Below are 23,852 nucleotides of genomic sequence, written 5' to 3' on the forward strand. Positions count from 1 at the left end.
AATAAGAGTCCTTGGGTAAGATTCCTAACTCTACACTTTCCTACCTGTGTAAAATGCTTCGTCACATGACATAAATGCTGTAAATGTCAGTGTATTCATATTTGCTGGATAATAAGCAAATCTTATCCATTTAGCTTCACTCTTTACTCCTCTACTCTGTATAGGCTAGAATCCAAAAGATACCTCAATCTAGATACACAATACTCATCATACTCCACACTCTGCCTTAGTGATCTCAGAAGAGGAGGGTCTTCAGTCTGGGTTTGAAGACAGCGAGTGCTGTTCGGACACCTCGTTCCACCACTTTGGTGCAGGACAGAAAAAAGTCTGGACGCTCGTCTTCCGTGAATCTTAAAGGATGGCGGGTCGAGCCGAGCCATACTTGAAGCTGGAAGGGCTCTTGGTGCAGATCGGCTTTTGACCATTGCCATCAAGTACGGAGGAGCTGGTCCAGTCTTGGCTTTGTAGACCAGCGTCAGGGTTTAGGATCTGATGTGGGCAGCAGCTACAGACAGCCAGTGAAGAGAGAACGCAGCAGAGGAGTTGAACATGGCTGAAGGACAGGAAGAACAGCCAGAAGAGAGTTTCTTTAACTTACATTGAAAGTTATATGCATGATAATACAATATGCATGACCTTTGTGTCTAGAGAGGCCACTCAGGTGCTTGTTCAGTCTCATCATTTCAAAATGTTAAGATTTGACTTTATGTAAAATGTACGTGTATCATTTCTTTTGGTCTGTTTGTCCTAAGATTTTGCCATGGAGTGAAGAGCAGCTGTTTTCAAAAGACCGCCATCGGCTGTATAGGATCGTCAATGGCGTTTCAACAAAGGGGAGTTTGGGACCAAAATATCTGCTCTTCATTGTGAAAAAAGCTTCTGTGGTATAAAATGAACTCTATTATTGCTCATGTAGCATTTTATATGACCCTGTCTGGAAAAGGCCTCAAGCCTTGCCTTAAGATGTAGACCACATATTTAATAGTTTCATATGTGAAGAGTCCAGGACCTAAAAAACATGGCCTGTGGATTGCCACCTTTCAGAAATGAAAATAAGGGATGCCCACCACGGCTCCTCTGGGCCATGACCACCATGGGCCCGACAAAAATGTTTAATCTAGAAATATATATATATATAGACAGATAGATAGACAGATAGATAGATAGATATAGATGTATTTAATGTATTTATTCATGAACTATTAATCCATTAGTTTGATTTGATCTTTATAATATTTATATTAACTCATACTGCTAAATATTAAATAAATGATCATTCATTCGACTTTAAAATCTCCTAAACATCCTAAACAATCACTCAAACCACAACAGTCAACTAAATTCAGCTTCACCCATTTTACAATTTGCCTTGTAATCATCTCCGCTGACGCTGTCCAGCCCAGGATGTGCCTCTTCCCGCTCACATCTTTATTGGACCTTTATGGAAATACGGGACAAAATCGGTTCAATACGGGACGCAACATTTAAGTGGCAAATAAAGGACGATTCTGTATTTTACAGGATGGGTGGCAACTCTAACCACAGTAGCGATGCTGGGCCTGTCTTACCAGCATATGAGCATTTCCCACCTTCTTTGTCTTCCAGAACTCATCCGGACCTCCACATTTCCCCTGAACTACCATTTCCTAATAACAGCCCACACTCTACAAACTGCGAGCTGAACACACATGGCTATCCTCTCCTTTTTGTTCCCCTGCCTCGTGGGCATCAATTATGCTCGTTTCCAGATTGTTACAGTTGAAAAAATGGTATTTCATTCATTTAAATGGAAATACAGGGTTTTGTTCTGACAGTTAAATATGCTGTACATACGTGAGTTCTTGGGAATGGGTAAGGATCGAGGAATTTGTTACTCACCGTCTCTCATGCTGTGGCATGTTGTGACATATTTCGCAGTGAGAGATGCTGTGTGCCCTTCAGCAAGGATAACATGTAATTTTTCAAATTTGGGATGAGGTTTTTTTTAGTTCCTTTGAGAACAGTGGCAATTCTAGGACTGTAGAAATGGGGCGGGCACGAGATGGGGAAGGCAATTTTGGAGTGATAGGAAAATAAGAAAGGACCCAAGATGAAGACAAGAAACCTAGAAAGCTTAAATTGACATAGGATAAATGAGAAACTCAACAGAAGCCACTTCTTAAACACATGGTATAGAAACAGAGGAGTGGTTTGAGCACTAAACGTCAGTCTAAACACCAAAATACCACAGAAAATCCACTTTGTCCAAACTGGGTTGCGTTGGTCTTGGTATGTGGCTCCATGTCTAGATCAAACTGAATCTCTGGACATGGATTTCTACCATTTCACTGAGGGCGGGATGAGAAAAGCATGCTATTAGGTGCAAAATGCCTCTGTTACATGACAACTGCTGTGAATCCATAAACAAATGAATCAGATTTGGTGTCTCATAACTTACAATGTGGACACTCCATCTCCAGTCAAATCCCCCATCTGATTTCATCTGCTCTACCTGTTTTTCTTGTCCAATACCGATACTGTGATCTTTAGTATTTGCTGACACTGATACCAGTCCAATACCATCTTTGTCCCTGTCTTAGCCCTTTTTTTTTTTACATTTACATTTAAGGTCTTTAGCAGACGCTCTTCTCCAGAGCGACTTACAAAGTGCTTTGCTGTTTACCCAAGAAAAACCTCAGCTAATTTGAACTAATATTGAATTCAAACTAATTCAATAATTCAAAGATGCCTCTAATCTTTAGACTCTACTAAACAGTCAGTAAGGAGACCATAGTACTCTGCTATTCGCCCAAGTACTCTCAGAAGAGGAGGGTCTTCAGTCTGGGTTTGAATACAGCGAGTGTTGGACTCTGCCGTTCGGACCCCCAGGGGAAGCTCGTTCCACCACTTCGGTGCAGGACAGAAAAAAGTCTGGACGCTCGTCTTCCGTGGATCTTGAAGTACTTGAATCTCAAAGGGCTCTTGGTGCAGACCGGCTTTTGACCATTGCCATCAAGTATGGAGGGGCTGGCTGGTCCAGTCTGGGCTTTGTAGGCCAGAGTCAGAATATAAAAGAATATAGAATCTGATGTGGGCAGCAGCTACAGGAAGCCAGTGAAGAGAGCCCAGCAGTGGAGAGACATGGCTGAGTTTAGGAACGTTGAAGACGACCCGTGCCGCTGCATTCTGGATAAGTTGTAGGGGCCTGATGGTGCGCAGAGGGAGACCAGCCAGAAGAGAGCTGCAGTAGTCAAGTCTGGAAGTGACGAGAGACTGAACAAGCACCTAGGTGGCCTCTCTAGAGAGGAAGGGTCGACCCCTTCCCTTCCCTTAGACCCCAGGCAAAGTTTGTGTGACTTTTTTTTTTTTAAGTTTGTCTTTATTCCTCAAAATGTTGAATTTTTAAGAGACAGTCACACATGTCAGATGTTGTTAATGCCAGAAGATCCTAGCCTATTCAAAAACATCTTGATTTATTGGTATTCAGGGATTTAGAGACCTCTCTGGTGAGAGTGTGTAATTGCACAGAGCACTTCTAAAATGCGCATTGTGGTGCGGTCTCCCCTCAGATCGGTTGAATGTGAACATTGCAAGTTTCTTTGGCTGGACAGTGAATGAGCAGATGAAGGCCGAGCTTGCCATTCTGATATCTCCACTCTCGCAGTAGCTCTCGCAGTAGCTCTCGCAGTAGCTCTCGTTCTGTTTGTATCAGCACCATTACCTGCGTTACATTACATCTGCATTTCTTTGTATTTTTTGCTTGTAAAGATGATAAAAACAGGTCATATGACATACATATTTATTATAAGTTCTTTATAATGCTTAACAATAGTCCAAATATAATTTCCATTGTATTCCATAATGTATTTGTTTTTGTATTTATTTTTGGATTTTAGCTGGTCCACCGTGCTAGATTACCAGCTGATGAGTATTGAGAGGTCAATGCTCCAATGTGATTAAGTATTGGGTAAGTCTTGCTGTTTGTTATGATATCATATCTGTAAGCTACACTGATCTGATCTGAGTTATAAGGCCTAAACACTAGCCTGTAAGCTTCAACTATGTATTTACATACTTTTAGGCTCTTTTTATGTGATTTTTGTCCAGTATCAGATCTATACCAGTACTGAGTATCAGATCGATGCGCCCCTATTCTGCAGTGTTAACACACACCCGTCACTCCAGTCCACCTCTATTTTCCTACACCCTACACGATGGGCCTGCAACTGCCGCTGTGTTCAGAACCGTTGACTTTTTAACTCATTCAGTCTTCACTACGTAACAGTAGCTATTTAATGCACTAATGACTAAAGTGAGAACCTGGCTGACACTCTACATACTGCACTGTATCTGCAATAGGGTGTGATCCTGAATGAATGTTTGGAACTGTGGTTGAACCTTTTAGAGTGCTTTGAGGAACCTTCAGGAAAAGGTTTTTAGAAGAAAAGGGTTCCTCGAAGGTTCCTCAAAGCACTTTAAGAGGTTTCTCCACAGATTCAATTTGTCAAGGAAGGAACTTTCACCCTTAAAAGGATCATTTTATCTGTGTAGCTCATCTCATTAAATGAGACCCTCTTTATTTCCCCTCTGTCCTTCATTCACTCAGTCACCTATCCTCCTGCTCTCTCTCCTCACAGTCTTCTGTTTCCCTTCCTTTCAATGCCCCAAGGGTCAAAAACCCTTTGTTGAAGCTTGCATGTGTCTGCCCGGGTACCTGTTTGTTCATGTGTATGTGTGTGTGTGTGTGTGTGTGTGTGTGTGTGTGTGTATTTTTATATTCTCAGCATGAACATGTCAGAGGTTTGTGGAAAACAGGACTAACCTACAGGACCAACAAGGTGTCTCATTCATCAACGTTTTTGTAGCTAATGTCTTTCCACAATGATATTGAGATCAAGGGACAGTGAGGTCCACTGAGGGCCACCTCCGGTTTGTGTCTCTGCAGGTAGTGGTTTTGATGGGTTGGCGGGTTAGAGGTATATCCTGGATCATCATCCTGTTGTAGAAGCTTTCTGAATTATGGATGGACATTTGCATCCACATTAATTTCATGCAATTTTGCCAATCCCAATTCATGATAGCTCTCTCAGTACATCCACCCCCATGTTTCACAGTTGATAAGGTGTATTTTGCATGAAATGCACCTCGTTCTCTTTTTTCCTCAAAAGTATCTTTGCTAATTGTGGCCTATGTTAAGTTCCATTCTGACTTTATTAGACTTTATTAAAGTTTTGCGATAGTATTGCAGGTAAGGCTTTTTTTATGACTTGAAGAGAAACAGTGAGCTTTGCAGTGATGGTGGTGCTCTGTCCAATACTTTTTGGATGAGTTAGAAGTTGGGAATGCGGTAGGGTGGTGATCATCCAACATCTTGACCTCACTGAAGCTTTTGCTGCTGAATGCAATCAAATCCTCACAGCAGTGCTAGTAGAAATCAAATTCAGTTACTCCAACAAAAGCAAGATCAGCTCTTTTTATAATTCCCTTTACTTCAGAAGAAACAATGAATGAGCAGATGTCCCAATACTTTTGTCCATGTAGTGTATATATATATATATATATATATATATATATATATATATTCACATATACATTCATCTTTTTATCTGCCTGTTCATGATCAGGGTCACGGTGGGTCCAGAGCCTACCTGTAATCCCTGGACAGGACGTCAGTCCCTCATAGGATACTGACACTATCCAGCCCATTGTCACTGAATGCAATCAAATCCTCACAACAATGCTCCTCCAAAATCTAGTGGAAAGCCGTCTTCCCTAGACAGTAGAGACAATTACTTCAACAAAAGCAGGATAAACTATTGTACAATACCCTGGACTTCAGAAGAAACAATGAATGAGCAGGTGTCCCAATACTTTTGTCCACATAATGTAATTATATAAATCCTTTTATCATCTTCTTCATGATCAGGGTCACGGTGGGTCCAGATCCTACCCGCAATCACTGGACACATGGCAGGAGTACCCCCATGGACCCTCATAGAAAGCCTTTGTCCCTGGACAGTAGAGACCGGTACTCCAACAACAGCAGGATCAACTCTTTTTAATTCTCTTGATTTCAGAAGAAATGACACATATGTAGTACTACATTGACAAAAGTATTGGGACACCTGCTCATTCATTATTCAAATAGTGTAGGTGCATATGACACGCATGAGACAACGCGTGTATGTGTGACCCCCAGTTCGGATGTTGTACCAAAACAAACCTGTGTGTTTAAAGTGTGTAAACACACTTTTTAAGGTTCAGTGCTAAATCTCCTTCATCCACAAAGCAGCGGTGTGTTCTGCCAGCTGTGCCATAGGCATGCAATCACCCCCCACGTCTCACCTCTCTCTCTCTCTCTCTCTCTCTCTCTCTCTCTCCCTCTCTTATAAAGGTAAGTGGTGATAAACAGTCATTACTGGGGGGTCTGGTGTGTGAAGGTGCTCAGACAGTGAGAGTGTATGATAGTGCGGGTCCATTATAGTCATTACAGCTCTGCAGAGAGAGACAGCATGGTGTTATTACTGTCATACACATCAAACAGCCCCGCACATCACACACACGCTCATATATTCCACACACTGCATGTGTGTGTGTGTGTGTGTGTGCTTTGTTTTTAAGGCATCTAAGGCAGCTAAGAGTATGTAAGGAAAAAATTGAGGCATAATTAAACTGCTCGGAGACCTTCATCATCATCATCATCAACATCATCATCATCATCAACATCCCCATTATTATAATTGTCAGAACAGATACAGTAACAGCCTCTACTCTTCTGGGAAGGCTTTACACTAGATACTGGGACATTGCTGTGAGGATCTGATTGTGTTTAGCCATCTTCCCATCCATAGACAGCACAGCTAGTTGTGCTCTCTCTCACTCCGGCTGCTGATGGCAAAGCGACAATGATTTAAACCCGCGCCCCAAATGTTTGTGGACACCCCTTTTAATGAATGCATTCGGCCACTTTAAGTTGCACCCATTGCTGACGCTTGAGTCCTTGTACAGAAGTACTGCCAATAGAATAGGACTCTCTGGGACAGAGCAACATGAACAAACCTTGTATTGGCACCATGCCTAATACAAAGAGTGGGCTAGAGTGGGGATAAAGCCCCTGTGGCATTGAGCTGTGGAACTGTGTTCTCTGGAATAATGGTTGGTGATCCATCCAGTACATTTGGGATGAGGTGGGATGGTGATCATCCAACATCCTGAACTTACTAACACTCTTTTCTTTTAATGCAATCAAATCCTCACAGCAATGCACCTCCAAAATCTAAATTCCTGGACAATAGAGACAGTTACTCCAATAAATGCAGGATAAACTCTTTATTAACACCCTTGATTTCAGAAGAAACAATGAATGAGGGGTGTCCCAATACTTAAGTCCATTAATATATGTCACTGCATACAGTAAGGACAGTGTGTTTACTACTGTTTCCAGGTCCAATTCTGATCTGATCGGAGGTAGCCTTTGAATCATGTGACAAAGGTTAGGAGTTTGGCTCAGGAACAAGGATTGGAATGGCATGGTGTTTTTACCAAGGAAGGTAAAGTGGTTGGTTGAGCTACCACACCACGTGGAATACTGGGGTTCGATTCCCAGTCTGGGTGACTGGGTGCTGCGCTACACCAATAAGAGTCTTTGGGCAAGACTCCTAACACTACATTGGCCCACCTCTGTAATACGAGTCACCTTGTAAGTCACTCTGGAGAAGAGCGTCGGCTAAATGCTGTAAATGTAATGTAATGTAATCGAACCTGAGTCCACCACTTGGAGGGGAGGGGAGTGGTGTTAACTTTTCTATCTGACCGTCCAAATCCGAAATGTGTAAACCTTAAGAGTTCCCTCAGCAGCCTGAGCTAATTTCACTACAACCACTCTCACGTGAGGAGCTAGGGACAGGTGTTCAACCACAGAGAGAGAGAGAGAGAGAGATTGGGAATGAATCTGGAACCGCTGGAACCAAACAATACGACTCATTTCTACAAAGGTTTACATCAACTTTATTGGAGTCTGATACAGTAACTTTTAAATAAGGAAGTAAGCCACAAAGGTAAAACAAAAAAAAAGGTCATAAGGTCATCATACACCAGGTCAGAGACCATGCATATTAAGTTACGATTAAAAGCTCTTGTTTTTAAATATGAGAACTAAATATATCAAACTTTTATTTCATATTGAAACTCCCCCAAAAAGCCAGGTGAGGTAGAAAAACAAAGAGCCCCCCAGGAGAAACTCGCCTCGCATTAAGTGAAACATTACACTGTCAAAAAGCACCCTGACACGAAACTACTGACATTGTTCAGCCATAACATTAGCACCACCTGCCTAATATTCAGCAGGTCCCCCTTGTGCCGCCACGGCCACAACAGATCTGACCATTTGAGGCATGGACTCCACAAGACCTGTGGATACTGTGCTTGCTGTGATATCTTGTGGCATCCTTTAAGTCCTGTAAGTTGTGAGGTGGGGCCTTAATGGATCGCATCAATGAGGTGCCCATGTCCGCATACTGGGAACACCCCACATGACCTTCCTACTGTTTTGGAGATGTTCTGACCCTCTGGTCGTCTGGCCGTCACAGTCTGGCTCAGATTCTTAGGCCTGCTCATTTCTTTTTCCTGTAAGAACTGAAGGACTGTTCACTTGCTGCTGATATCTAATATCTCCACCACTTGACCTGAAGATAAGCAATGGGTTTCACTTCCCCTGTCAGTGGTGTTAATGTTATGGCTGATCAGTGTATGTGTTTGAGATGGTACAGGACACACAGACACCGATCGGGGAGGGCTAGAGCTGGGCTTTTCTGTGCTTCAGCTGTGGCTGCAGGTATTTGCATGTGATCCCTCAATGAAAGAAGCAATGGGTGTATCCCTTTGTCTAGATCAGGACCAACTCTCGCTTACACACACCGTGCAAAAAGCTCTTATTTTGTGAGCCCAATACTACAGTGACTGAGTACTGAGTTGAGATTAAACTGGTAGTGCTGTGTAATTGCTGCTGGCCATGCTATCACTGTGGATAATACACAGTAAATACACCAGTGACTGTGTAAGTTCCCAACTGGTCTAGGCCTTTAACGTTTAAACGAAAGAGGGGGGGAGTAAGAGCACCTAAACCAATGCTTGCAAAGGATTTATGAGTGACTTTTAAAGCAACTGAAATGTAAAAATGTTACGTGTAGCTTTTTAAAGTCTCCTTCAGAAGCTAACCGCTTTTCTTTTAACGTCCCAGCTGCCTCAGTTCACTAACCGTGACACTAGAAACTTGGACTTTCCTCAACTTGATTGATGTGGCCAATTTTACTGGAGTTTCTCTTCCTGTCCAGACAACACACACACACACACACACACACACACACTCATACACACAGTATTGCACAAGTAGGCATGCATTCTCTCACATACTTCTGAGTCTGATAATGTTTAACCGTTGAAAATGCTTGCATATGAATTTTAATGCTAATGGGGGAAATATTGAAACTGCTGGGTTTCAGTGGTGGACTGCAGTAATGGATCACCCAGTAGCACTTTAGCCATGCGGTTGGGTTGAATTCCAGTAATATTGGGAGACCGACTGTGACAATATGGCATGTTTGTTTTTGTCTTCATTAAATACATTTTAATGTCAAAAATTAGCTCTGGACACAATGTAAAGAACGACAGCCAGATTCAAAATATGTCAAAAAGTGAAAAACGGAAAAAAAAGATGTAAATACGAGAAGATACAGGGTGTTTGTGTGACAACAACCAGATATATTTTCTGCAAAGGAAAAAAAAAAGCAATCAGAGCTGCGTGACTAAGACCGGTTGGGCGGTCCGCGTTTGACCTTTCGAGTCCGGGGCAGAGAGACATGCAGTGTTTCAGGAGAGTAAGGGCTGTTATTTTCTCTGATTGGTAATAGGGAAAATAAGGGGGTGGAATGAAGCCTTTCAAAGACTTCAGGGACATGAAAGGGGCTCAGATGAGACCGAGTCGAGCTTTATGGAGGGAAAGTGAGGGTGATCGCTGTTCTGGGAAAAAGGCACTCATTTGTCCTTGATGGGAAAGTGCAGCATAAAGACACGACAATAACTAGGCACATGTTTACAAACCTTACACAGCTGTAGGGATCACACATACACACACACACACACACACACACACACACACACACACTAATAACACACTGTACTGGCCTGCGCATTCCCTCGTAGATGAGCCGCCTGTCATAGCACTTTGGAACACTTGAGCGTGATTAAATTGTTACTGTCATGTAAAAAAAACTCCAAAAAATCTCCAAAACAGCAACTTTACAACATCTGTAACAAACATCTGAACCCTTTAATCCCCAAATTAATGATTCAGTTAATTCAGTTAATTTACTACAGCAAAAAACACCGTCCTGCCATTTGTTTTCTTAGATTTTGCAGAGTGCCACAGGGCTCTATTTTAGGGCCCATTACAGTGATGTCAATTATAATAATAGTAGTGGAGTGTGGGCCTGCTTACAGGGTCTAAGGGGGTCGATTTTCAATGGAAGTCAAAGGTAAAGATTTTACTCTAAGTTAATCCATTTTGGAGCATTTCTATTGGTCCATTCATGAGGGAAGTCTGACACAATGCCAGAAAGTAAAAAAATGGCAAAAATGGCGATACAGGTTTGTGCAGGAGAGTGATGATATACTGCATGGCTGTGGATTGCATTTTCTATCATTCCTCTATGAATTTCTTACCTTAAATATGAACTATTTAATAACTATGGAGTGATAATGTGCTTGTTTTTATCATACATGCTTTTCCCATCATTTTTCCACTCCACAACTTCCTCCCTGCCAAGCGAAAGATCTGCATCATATTCACAACCTTACCAAACTTAAGTGCTTCATCAGTTCAGCATAATATTGGACCCTTTATACGTTTTTTGATTCACACAGCAAGACAGCTGTGCAGGTAGACAGGCAGGTAGGCAGACAGGCTAATAGAGTGGATCACCGTGGCACTGGCATGTCCTCCCTTAAAGTCTCTGGATTTAGGGTTTTCCAAAATGTGTAAGGCGCTGTGCCTCCAGAATGATTCGCGGCTCCTCCTGAACCCTGTGGAGCTTCCGGAGGGACGTTCAGCAGGAGCAGTGTGAGGTTTGCTCATGTTGAGTGGTTCTCTATAAGTGGTTCTCCTCCACTTGCCCTCTCCCAATCTCGTGGAGGCCAAAAGACGTGGAATTTGTGCAGCGTTCCCTTTTCTTCGCTTCCATGACAGCAAAGGAGAGCAACTCCTATTTCAGACAAGCATCTCGTCAGCCATGCCTTGGGGTCCTTGTCCAACGTTGCCCACACTTGTCTGAGAGGCCAGAGATTGGGAGAGTGATGCTACACCCCTTTTTTTTCTGCCGTGTAAGAGAAGTTCAGTTTCTCCATCAATCTTCGGCGGAACGTGCAAGCTTCAACACTACTGCTGCCTTGCTTTTGTCGTTTTCGCCTCTTCCTGTGTTCCTTCCACCCGTTTTCCATCGTCCTCACATCCAATTACCAATCTATCATCTCCTCACTCTCTCTACACCTTCCTCCAGATCATTTGGACTCTATCGTCTCCATCTCTGTCTCTTTCTCCCTCTGTTTCCCTCTTCTCCCCTGACTTCTCGGCCCTGTTCACAATACAGTGGTTTTTGGAATGGTGTCCATATACATAGTGGAGCATTTCCAGTGCACTCTTACAATCCCACAGCGCACTACAACAAGTAGTCTACAAGCAATGTACCCTAGTGGTAAAGGAATACTCAGAACGACGTGCACCTGAACTACAAATTCTGTTCCCTATAATAGTGGCCTATGTCCAACGTAGGCAACACTCATCAGAGAACCATTTGTGTTCCCTGTAGTGGTGTTCTATATAGTGCCCTTGATTGTTCGATGTAGGGAACAGTGGTTAGGGATCGTTACTGTTCCCTGTAATAGTGTTCTACACAGTTCTCCACAAACAGTGATAAGAGGACCCCTTTAAACGCAGCGTCTCAGTGCTTCTTGCAGGTGTACACCTCCTCCTCTCGGAGGCAGGTCTGGCACTCCACGTGGCAGCACCATCGGACCTGGCAGTGGCAGGACAGCGTGGTGAGGTGCAGGGCTGTGTTGTAGCCGCGTCCGCAGCACAGGCTGCCGCAGCTCGTGTCCTTGGCACAGGGGCGCCCCGCCGTGCCGGGGGAGTAGCGAGACGGCCGGCAGAAGCTGGGCGACTCTTCCAAGAACACCAGGTCCGTTGGGCGGGGCCGGGGTCCCGCTCCGTTGCCCTGGCGGCGAGGGCCGGCCAGCTCGGTCTCGCCGGTGGCGGCGTTGGTGAGGCTGAGAACGCGCACGGCCGTGTCGTAGCGGAACTTGAGCAGGCGGCCGGTGTCATGAAACGGCGAGAGCTGCTTCCAGCATGTTCGCACGGCGCAAGAGCCGGAGACGCCGTGGCACTTGCAGGTCGTCTTCAGGCCACTCTTCACAGCCTGGGAAGGAGAGAGAGGTTTGTAAGGTCCTTTCAGGAATGAGGTAATTCACTGACCCTAATGGCCCTAATGGCATCCAGTTGCTACCTGGATAAATGTAGGTTGTGATGTTGGGTGACTAATATTTCAGTCAGGACAATGACTAATGTCAACATTAGTAGCGACAACCGATACACTATATGGACAAAAGTATTGGGACACCTACAAGAGCTTTTATGACATCTAAACCCATAAGCATCATTAATATGGAGCTGGTCCCCTTTGCTCTGCAGCTCTAACAGCAGCAGCAGGTCTGGAGCTCTGTAGTTATCAAGTCAGTTGGAGACTTTTCTGCACTGTGCTCTGAGCTCAGCACTCGGCCCTGACCCCGCTCTGTAACTTTACGCAGTCTGCTGAGAGTCGCTGTGGTTCCTCAACGCTTCCACTGTTCAATATCAATGTTCAAGATCTAGGAGGGAAGACATTTCACCAGCTGACGTTGCTTGATGTTGCAGCGGTGTCTCCTATTACAGAACCTACAGAGCTCAGTGAGCTCTTTAGACCCACCCATTTTTTCACTAATGTGTGGAAAGGCTGACTGCATGGCTAAGGGCTTGATTTTATACACCTGTGGCAATGGGACTGAATCAAACACCTACATTCACTGATTAAGTGGTGTCCCAATACTTGTGTCCATATAGTGTAATTGGTTGGTTGTAACTTGTGACCTTAAGTAACCAAAATCCGACATCTTCCAGACATCACACGTCAACGTCATAAAATATCAACATTTAGTTAAGAGGTATGGTGACCAAAACCCAACATTTGCTTAACTTCATAATGTTTAGGACCAGCCAGCCAAGATATTTATATAGTCTTGATTCCAACCCAGATTCAACATTGGGGTTTGATGTCAACCCAGTACTGCTTCTTGACAGAGATTTGACTTTGATTACCAACCGAAATTCCACATCTGCAGAACGTTGGGTTTTAAGGTCAACCCAATTTTCCTTTTCGACTACAATTCAATGTCTATCAGACGTTAAGAGTTGGACTCTTAAGAAAGTCAGTGGAAAACAGGAGGAGGCTGTCAATGAGAGAAAAATGGTAGACCTGGCAGCCTGATCAGACTGATTCATTAGCAAAGATCTTATCTTGGCTTCCTAACTGACAGAAAGTTACTTTCCTGCAGGCTATGTTTGAGAGTGGGTGTTGGGGGGGTGGGGGGTGGGGGGTAGTGTATTCCGGGATGGGGCGTGTGTGTTGGGTTATGCCTTGAGCTATTGGTGGTGGGTGCATATGGTGGAGATGATGGATGCAGGAGGACGGCTGTGTGGACAGTGTTCCATCCACTTCTGACCTCCTCTCTCTCTCTGCTCTGCTCTGCCTGAGGAGATGAATCCCAGACCAGCGTTTTTCTTCCTCTCTTCCTCACTTCTACTGTTGTACCTAGGGTTTTTCCAGCCTCTGTCTGTGCAGATTCAAGCCCGGTCCATTTTCCTGAAGCTTGCTCTGCTTGTCTTTTTCCTGGGAAATCTAATCAGCTGCAAGAACGTCCTCTTCTCTTACTGATTGCACTAATTTAGAACTGGTCAAAAATCTACTTTACGCAATTTAAACCTTAGTCCAAGTGTAGCTGAGTCAGCCAAGGCATGCCTAAAGGCCCTGGGAACACCAATCCCAAACCAAGGGCCAAGACACCAGACCATGAGGGCCAAGCTGGCAAGGTCCTTCATGGAATCAAAAGTGGTTTTTCTATGGCGTCGTTCAAAGAACCATCTGAAGTTTCAGAGAAGAGTCAGAACCCACAGTAGCGAGACTTCAGACCCACAGTAGCAGAGTCCATCAAAGCAATGGCTTTAATCTCTACTACTTTAATATGTAGTCAAGAGTTTACACACATTTTGAAAGACTGCTTTTTTGGTCTAGTACTAAACTTGGGTGTTAAGTGAAGCGTCCAGCAAAGTTTCAATAGAAAACACAAAGCAGAAATCTGATAAAAACAATCCTCAGTCCTCTCGGAGAACGCTTGGGGCGTGGTCTTAATATTCTAATGAATGAGTGTGACTGGCAGCCTTCACAGCCTATCACTGGCAAACAAAAATTTTGAGCATTACCACGGCAACACACACAGCCTTGAGAAAGAGACGATCTTAACTACGGTTGCAAATCCACAGATCTTTAGGGTTTACTGAGGTTCTGATATCTGGAAGCGAGTTACCAGCCCTTCTATAGATATAAGCTCAGCCTGCGTGCCCTGCCGCCCCTCTGTCCCACCCTCAGGTGTCTCTGCTTTGGGGGTTTGCTATGTGCTGTTCTGTTAGGGAGGGGTACTGGCCTTTGATTCTCAACCAAAATTCAACGTACTGTGCCGGGTACGTGAGGGACGACGGGGCAGCCGTTTTCCCCAGGTTGGCAGGTTTAGCTTTAGCTTTACCTCTCTAGGTTGCTCAAGCGAGGGCATAGAGAGAGGGCAGAGCCATGTTAGCCTTGTGATTGGTCAGGGGTGTGCTGACGTAAACCTGGCCCACTTTTAGGACCGCCAACTCTATATGGAGATGAGAGCAATACTGCTGAAATAAAACAGACAGTTATTAGACCATGGGAAGATCTTCATAAGACATACTTATGTGCATTTACACTGGGGGCCCTGAGGAGCCAGATCAGATTTAGCCAGATCTCCCAGAGGTTTTAGTACAGGGAACACGAACACGACCCAGCCCACAGAGCGATAGGCAGTCCCGTCAGCGCCCAATGAGCAATTAGGGGACCTTGCTGAGTCTTAAACACTGAGGGAGGAGAAAGCACTGTTCCTTCACTCCCCCCACCCCTACTTTCTTTTCCTGGCGGCCCAGGGGATCAAACCAGTGACCTTCCAATCCCAAACCAAGGGCCAAGACACCAGACCATGAGGGCTAAGCTGGCAAGGAATTAAAAGTGGTTCTTCTTTGGCGTCGTTCAAAGAACCATCTGAAGCGCCTTGAGTTTTAAGAGTTCAGAGTCAGTACCCACAGTAGCAAGACTTTTAGAGAGCACCTAACATCAAAGTAGAGTCCATCAAAGCAATGGCTTTAATCTCTACTACTTTAATATGTGGTCAAGAGTTCACCAACTAGGCCTGGGAAGATACAGGGTCAGGAGAAGGTCCCATTCTCAAAGAAAAACGACGTGAGTTGAGGATGAGATCCAGGGGTGATATGGGAGGAGAAAGGGGGCTATACATTGTTCTTCCCTGTAAAGGTATGAGGTCCCCCTAGGGCCTTCCAGGAGAGTTCCAGGGAAGACAACAAGAACTCAGCCCTTCAGAAAAAACAGCAGAATCTGAGACTGATCAGGGCTGTCCTCTGTCTCTCTTGATGTGTGATGTGTGGTGTCTCTCTCTCTCTCTCTGTCTTTATGTCTCTCTCTCTCGCTCTCTTTTTCCCTGAGGCTGCTTGTCTCCTGGTTACAAGCGAGTTGTGGAAGATGTTATGAGGATTTATGGAAGTCTTTTGAGTGCAGTGGCAGCACCGTGCGGGAGACATACACTACGCGGAAAAAATGCTCGTATATTACAGAGGTCTCTTCACGGTATAATCGCCCTGATGGGAGGCCTCTAATTTTCGGAGGGCCCCCGCAGCAAGCCTGGGCCAGAGGAAGAAACACCTGGCTCCAGAGAGCCGGCCGGTGCCTGCCTGCCTGCCTGCCTGCCTGCTTGCCTGCCTGCCTCACCCCACTCAGACAAGTCTCCTGCGGGCTGCTGGCAGGGAGAGCCGCACCCTTCCAAGCACGGCTGAACGGCTGAGAGCAGAGGAAGCGAATGTGGGACAGACGTTTAGCTTCTAAAGTTCTCAACATCTGGACAGAAGCAGGAAGGCCACCAAGGCAGTCCTCAAAATGGTTTAAAAACTAGGTGTCATATAAACACAGTCTCTGTGAACTCCATTCAGCTACTGTGTGGATTTGTTCAGTTTCCACTAGCAGCTGATTTACTTGAATGAAGGACTGATTAGATGGAACTGTAAATGCTGGCCCACCTCCAATAGAGGTTTGAAAAGTGTCAAAAAGTCAAAACACACACACACACACACACACACACACACACACACACACACACACACACCACAATCCTAATGTTTTTTCTTATTTATTTATATGCATCTATCTCATGCTTAGTGCTAACTTCCAAAAGCTAAGTTTTTAAAATAAAATAAAATTAAATAAAATTAAATAAAATTAAATAAAATTAAATAAAATTAACCTGGAACCAACCAAAAACTGTTTTAACCCATCAGAGCCTGGACCAGGTTTTAAATATTATTAGAAAAAAAAAAATCAGTTAAATTATTTATGTAAAAGTTTTAAAATAGCAAATATTTCCAGACCAAATATTTAATATTTTATTAATTACTTGAATTTGCGAATATTTCCATCATAATGTCAAATTAACAATGTGATGTCTATTTACTTAAATTTGGTAATCTGGTCAAATCAACGTCATAACTCCATAATGTGTTAAAGGCGCTGTTGATGGAACTTGGATGCAGTGGTAGCGCGTCGGCTAACGGCAACGTCCGACTAATGTTACCTAGCATAGCATTTCAAATTATGCATGAATTTAAAAAATCAGACTGTCTATGATCTATGTGTTCATTAAACCCTTCACAAACCATGATACGGTGTTAGAGATATAACACCATGGCAGGTCATTAGCTTTAGCTAGGTTAGCATTAGCAAACTGCTGCTACAAATGCTGCTGCTAAGGCACCCAGTTGTGATCATCTATCCCAAACATTCACAAACGGGACAAAACAGTACTGAGCTATTTCTGTAAGACAGCTAAAATACGTCAGTGTTATCCACCTATCCAGCAGGACTAGAGCAACACCCTCAACCCCATCAGAGGCCTCTTCACCGGGGACTTCACCCCTCGCCTGATCTAAGACCCTTCTGGCTGTTTATCAGCCATCTCTCCCTGATAATGCCTGTAGTTCAACACATAGCTAGCAAGTGCCAGATACACGATATCCCCTGCCCCTCCCCTTCCCTCGCCCTGTGCTCGAGTACAAACGCCCCCCTGTTGCTGATTGGCTGGAATAGCGTTGTGGAGCTCGGCTCGAGACACTTTCTTTGTTTCCCATTCACAGAACCAGGGCTGAGAACACACACCAGTATGCGAACAGATCGAACAGGAGAGCTACCTGGATTCGCTGAACAGAACTGAAATCGCATACAGCTCCTTTAATGTGTTCTGCAACCAGGTTAATCACTTCTTTAGGTTAGCATACATAATTATCCCTTGTCCACAGTAGGGTCCTCCAACTCTGCTCTTGAAGGGCCGGTGTCCAGCACAGTTTGGTAACGTCCTCCTCAAACAACCAGGTTTGAACCAGGTGTGTCTGAGCAGAAAATCACTCAACTTTGCTGGACACCACTCCTCCAATAAGGGCGGGGGTCTGATGCACTCACCCGGATGCCCACGTTGATGTTATGGTCATCGATCTGGGCACGCAGGTCCTTGCTGGCCCGTTTCTGGCCCAGGAACTTTTTGAGGAACTTGGTGCTGTACTTCACGTTGTCCCCGCACACCCCCCACTGCCAGGCCTCGCGCTGCTCTAGACCCGGGGAGTCGTCACACGTGCAGCGCTCCATGCGCCCGGAGCTGCACGCTTTGGCCAGGGCATGTGAGAGAGCTGCTGAAGACACCGCCAGCAGGAAGGCCGTCTCCTTAAAGGCTGGAGGGGGAAAGGGGCGTGAATTACTACCATATTTTAGGCTGGAATGCTGCCAAAATTAATTGTGGCTTTGCCAATAAAACAAGTCCAATTCTGACATTCTGCTGCCTGTACGCTGATAATAAACAGGCGGGACCAAAACATTCGCTGGAAGCAGTTTAATGAAACTTAAACTTCAGATTAAACTTAAACTCCTTAAGGCATGTTTTTCAGCAGGGTTGCACAATGATGGAACCATCAGATCAGAGTCTGTGAATAACTGCTTTAAAAAAATAACCAGCTTCTATACATATATGTTAGTGGACAAAAGTATTGGGACGCCTGCTCGTTGACTGTTAAAAGGGTATTAAAAAAGAGCTGATCCTGCTTTTGTCAGAGTAACTGTCTCTACTGTTCAGGGAAGAAGGCTTTCTACTAGATTTTGGAAAGCATTGCTGTGAGGATTTGATTGCATTCAGCAATATGAGCATTAGAGGGGTCAGGATGTTGGATGATCACTACCCCACCTTATCCGCAACTCCCCAAAAAAGGTATCATATGGAGCACCATCATCATTCCAGAGAGCATAGTTCCACTGTTTTTAAAGCTGGGGGGCTTTATACCCCTCTTGCCTTCTCCACGGTGTTAACTGGTTCATGTCCTATTCTATTAGCAACACTTTTCAACAGGGACTAGACAAGCTGTGTCCATAAACATCTGGACACAGTATTATATATATAATTATATATATAATTAATTTAATTGATTTATTAAAATAATAAAATACAGATATTTTGGTACAGAAGCCCAGTATATATTATATGCTATATATTACATAATATAATATATTAATAATATAATATCATACAATGCAAAAATCTTGTATCTGCATTTGTGACATGATGTGAATTTGGTGATTTGAAGGTATCAAATATAAGGGTTTTTTCCCTTCTGCTGTAAAGTTGTCATTTTAATGATAAATGTTTTTGCCTGTAAGCGACAATATAAAAGCGTGAATGATCACAACTATTAGCAACTACTTTTTCACTTTCAGTAAAATCTAAAAAGCAGCCATGGCACTTTTAAAAAGTCACTCCAGTGGTTAAAGCATCTTTATGCTGTTGACGTTATGAGTAACCACACCACTTACATCTAAGCTGTCTGGATAAAAGGAGGGAAAGTCTAAAGTGAATATTGTGGTTGTGAGGCTGTGGTGGGTTTCAGCAGGCCGATCCTGCACCTGACCTTTTAGCGCTGTTGTTTGCTTACCCCGGAACCCGTCGTTAGGGAGTATTTAGATGCAATTAATTGTTATTTTGGCTAGAAAGGTTTTTTTTTCCTTCTTTGTCAGAGATGAAAGTCCCCACTCACGCCGCCCTCTTCCTCTCGCAGCCGGGCGCTCTTCCACCATTTCGATAAAAATAGATCAAGAGGCCTGCCAGGTCTTCCCCACCCATATTCAAATTAAAACCATGCCTCCTGCAGTGGGATTGGTTAATATCTGTCCTGCACTGATTGGAAACATGCCATATAGGCTACCCTAAAACACATTTTAGAAGTGTTTAGCTTATATCCATAAAATATGTATTTTCATCAAATAAAAAATAAAACAGTTACATGTCTAATAGAAATATATCTCAAAACAATTGTAAAAATATATAAATAAATTAATATAAAAAATACAAATAAATAAATGAGAGTTTTAGCAGTTCGTAAAAACTGTCTGATTTGTGAAGACTTTTATTTTGAATTTGTTTTTAATATACTTTATTTTTTTTTATTAATTTTTGTTTTCATTAAAAAGTAACATTTAATTATGTTCACATTTGTTGTTTATTTATTGCACCCTTATTATAATTTTTGGAGCATGATCTGCGTTTAATTTACGCATTTAATGCATTTAGATTTTACATTTAATTAAGACTTTTATTTTGAATTTGCTTTTTTAATGTGCTTTTTTAAAATTCTGCATTTCCAGACATCTACCTATGATCAATATCCATGTTGTTTATTTATATGCACTTATTTTAGATGCACTTATGGTTATATTTATAATATATATATATTTTTTTTTATTATTTTTATTATTTAATAAATTTTAATTAACCGTAGGCTGCAGTTCTTCAGCTCTCTCTGGTGCCCCCCTCTCCCTCTCCTCACCTCTCTTCAGCAGGCTGCCCCTCCCGTCCAGGCTGCAGTTCCAGCGCTCGTTGCGGAACTGGTAGCGGCACTCCAGCAGGCTGAGGCGGACGGACTCGCGCAGCGTCTCGGGCAGCCCGGGCTCCCTCCGGCACACGCGCTTCTGGCGGCGAGTGAGGCTCAGCTGCTCGCACTGTTTCACATGCGCTCTGCCGCCGGCGGGGTCCAGGGGGTGCGGGCTGGGCAGGAAGAGAAGGGGCTCGCGGCCGGTGAGCCTGCAGTGACGTAACAGATCACATCACATCAGATCACATCAGATCACATCAGATCACACCATCAGAAATGACCTCTTTTAAAAGTCAAAAAGTATTCGGACACCCCAACTTACTGCTATATGCACACACTTTAGGACCTCCTGCCCTGCACGTCTCAGTGTTTGGGTTGAAGGTGGTGTGTTAGAGGAGGAACCCACTAGCCACTACATTGTGCAGGGAGAGGGGGTCCGCAAGGGCCAGGGTGGTCTAATGCTAGTTGCTTAATACAATCACACCTGTTACTGGCTGTTACTGCAACAAAGGTGGAGCAAGCTCCATGATAATGCCCTTGATACACAAGGTGAACCACTGGCGTCCAGCTAGCCAGTTCCACAGTGGGTTCTCTACAGTCCTCCAGCATCTATGGAGGAATGCAAGCTGCTGTGCTGCTCTTTTTATGGACAGTAGATCCTCAAGGACCTGGTGTAATTACTGCCCACCGCTGGATGCAAGCGAACGCAGAGGTTGGCCAGTCGTGGTCTTCGGAGTTAAACAGCACCTCAGCTTTTCTGCACTGGGTGAATGATTTGCATGCACGTCGTTTCGCTCACGTGCTTTGAATGCATGCTTGAATTTGACTAGCAGCATTTGAACAGAGGGTCAGCGCGAGACAAAGCCACACACTATGACACGGGTTCCTCTGGGACTGGACAATACACTGGAGATACAGTGACCTATCAGCCTTTCGAAGCAGTTCAGGAGCTCAGCAGGAAGACATTTAGCCTTCCTTGATCCTAAATCAATTTTAAAAAGTATGTGGACACCCCTTCTAATGAATGCACAATAGCTTGTCTAGTTCCTGTAGAGAAGTAATGCCAATAGAATCGGACTCCCTGGAGCAGATGAACCTAAACCTAATGGCACTATGACTGATGCCAAGTGTGGGCCAGAGGGGTATAAAGGGGGGTGTAAAGCCCCCCGGTATTCAGCATTGGTTGGTGCTCCATTCAATACTTTTTTTAGGATGAGTTGAGGAAGTGGGGTGAATGAGCAGGTGTCCCAATACTTTTGTTCATATAGTTGATGTAGAAGGAAGGGCATAGTTTGCTAGCTGGTATTCTCCTCTTTTTTGGATCAGTCTGGTCTGAAAGTTGGTCTCCAGATAGAGAACCAGGACACACAGCAGTTTACACGCCTTAGTACTGATAGATAAAGGTGCTACAAAGGGTTCTTTGAGGGGTACCTTAGAGGAACCGCTTTTGGTTCCTTGAAAAACATGTTTGTAGATGAGATGTTTGAGTGCAAAGAACCGTTGAAAGGTCCAAAGGTTCTTTACCAATCTAACATTCTTCACACTCACGCTCATCTGTATTACAAACACGGTTCTTCATGGAACCTAAAGCAGTTCCTCAATAGGATTGATTGCTCCAGGAAGAGTTTTGGTTTATGAAAAATACAATTTTCCATTCTAGAGCTCCTTTGATAGAAGTGAAAACATGAACTGGCCAATATCTGGTACACTCTGAAAAATAAAGGTGCTACAAAGGGTTCTGTGATGATTTATGAAAGCCCTCGTAAAGGTTCTTCATGCTTCTTTACAAAAATGGACCTTTATGGAACCAAAAGTGATGGTTCTATGCAATCACACAAAGAACCCTTTATTTTGGAGAGTGTACAACATGATGACTGATATCTTGCTTGAACAAAGAACCAAGGTTTTCACTCAATGTAAAGGTTCTTCCCCAATGTAAGAGAACCTTCACGCTCAAAGCTTCTTCAACAAGGGTTCTTTATGGAACCAACCGTGGTTACTCTATATATATAACCCTTTATAGTGCCTTTATTTTTTTAAGGGTGTCCAACATGACACCTAGCTAACCCAAAGAGGACGTTTTCACTTGATGTAAAGGTTCCTCCCCAGTTTAAAGGTTCCTCCCCAGTTTAAAGGTTCCTCAGGCTCACAGCTTCCTTAAAAAGGGCTCGGATTATCAGCACCTTTATTTTGATCTTAATTCCCCAGACTGAACAGGTTCAATTACAATGAGGATAATGATATCTGAAGATATCTGATGCTGCAGACACGGTTTCACTGACTGACCTAAACTCTTCCTCATGGATTTAGAAAGGCTTCTCCTCCTCACATTCCTGAGTGGCCTGTTTCTAAAAATATCCAGTAAAATATCAAAACTTTAGCATCCGTGACGCAGGAAAACACTAAAGCACACATTAATCTGGGCAGTAATGTTCTGTGAAGGAAAGCCAGACTAGGAGCTTAATGATGAGGTAGCGCTGCCAGAAACCAGCCGAGGGAACATCTGGGAAGAGCCTGCTACACCTCCCTCTCTCCAAACCAGAAAAAGAGCAGCGCTTATGGCCAAATCTAAACACGCGCAGAGCAAAGACAAGTGCGCCAACCACGAGGCACATTTGTGTGGTGGTCATTCCTTTCAAACACAATAATAATCCAGCAACCTCACCCAGACTGTTTTTCCTAAAGTAAGGACTTGGGATCAGCGGTTTAAGACCCGTGCGTAATTACGCACAGAGTGTCCCGGATCCCCTGCGCGTAACAGCATCCAGAAACGAGACACAACCCCCCCTTCCTCCCCTCAAAGGTGCATAAAACCCACCAGGGCTATATAATAACCCCCCCCCTCCTCCTCCCCTTTAGTCCAACCCGGCTACTGACCCGAAGTAGGCTGCTGCGTGCGAGAGCAGCGCGCAGAGGGCGATGGTGAGCGGCAGCAGGCAGCAGGCGGTCCTCGGCAACCCGGTGCGCATGGCGACGGCTCGGCGCTGCTCTTCATCGCGCTGCGTGCGTGTGTGTATGTGTGTAGGTGTGTGTAGGTGTGTGCGCGAGAGAAAGCGCGCGGGTAGTATTAAAAAGGGGGCGGGGAGCGCGCAAGGAGGGGGCCGGACTCCTTATGCTACGCGTAATGGAGAGGTGTACCGGGTGCACCAGCTGAGCCATTCATTGGAGAGGGGAGTCTGTTTGCTTCCTGAGAGACTGTCATAGAAGACACACCCCTGAAAACCCCACGACGTATACACCATAGTACATGCAACAGTAACGTACATAGTGCCAGACACGCCCATTGCCAAACGTGTCCATAAACACGCCCCCAGTACGAGGCACTCTTACAAGGCCCTTACACACACGCCCACTACAAGGCAAGGATGCCCTGAATTGCACATTTGAACCTTTTCCTGCTCGAACATCCCCTTTCTCACGACAGGGTGGGCTTGGTAATGAGCTAATGAGTTGAGTCATGGGGAATTCCATCAGGAGACACACTGAAATGCAGGGCTGCCCCAATGGCAATAATGTCCTTGTATATTTC

The 23,852-nt window shown here is 44.3% G+C and overlaps 1 protein-coding gene across 1 annotated transcript; it reads right to left on the reverse strand.

Annotated features, from left to right (window-relative positions):
* Positions 1–11,972: 11,972 nt before the first annotated feature.
* wnt9b (wingless-type MMTV integration site family, member 9B) lies at positions 11,973–23,292 on the reverse strand. Its single transcript, XM_072693968.1, has 4 exons — positions 23,201–23,292; positions 20,279–20,532; positions 17,874–18,139; positions 11,973–12,446 (listed from the first exon to the last, which is right to left on the reverse strand). Exons 1-4 carry the CDS (start codon positions 23,290–23,292, stop codon positions 11,973–11,975), a joined length of 1,086 nt encoding a protein of 361 aa, XP_072550069.1.
* Between the last annotated feature and the right edge of the window lie 560 nt (positions 23,293–23,852).

The sequence above is a fragment of the Salminus brasiliensis genome, chromosome 12 (genome assembly GCF_030463535.1).
Source record: "Salminus brasiliensis chromosome 12, fSalBra1.hap2, whole genome shotgun sequence".
Taxonomy (NCBI): domain Eukaryota; kingdom Metazoa; phylum Chordata; class Actinopteri; order Characiformes; family Bryconidae; genus Salminus; species Salminus brasiliensis.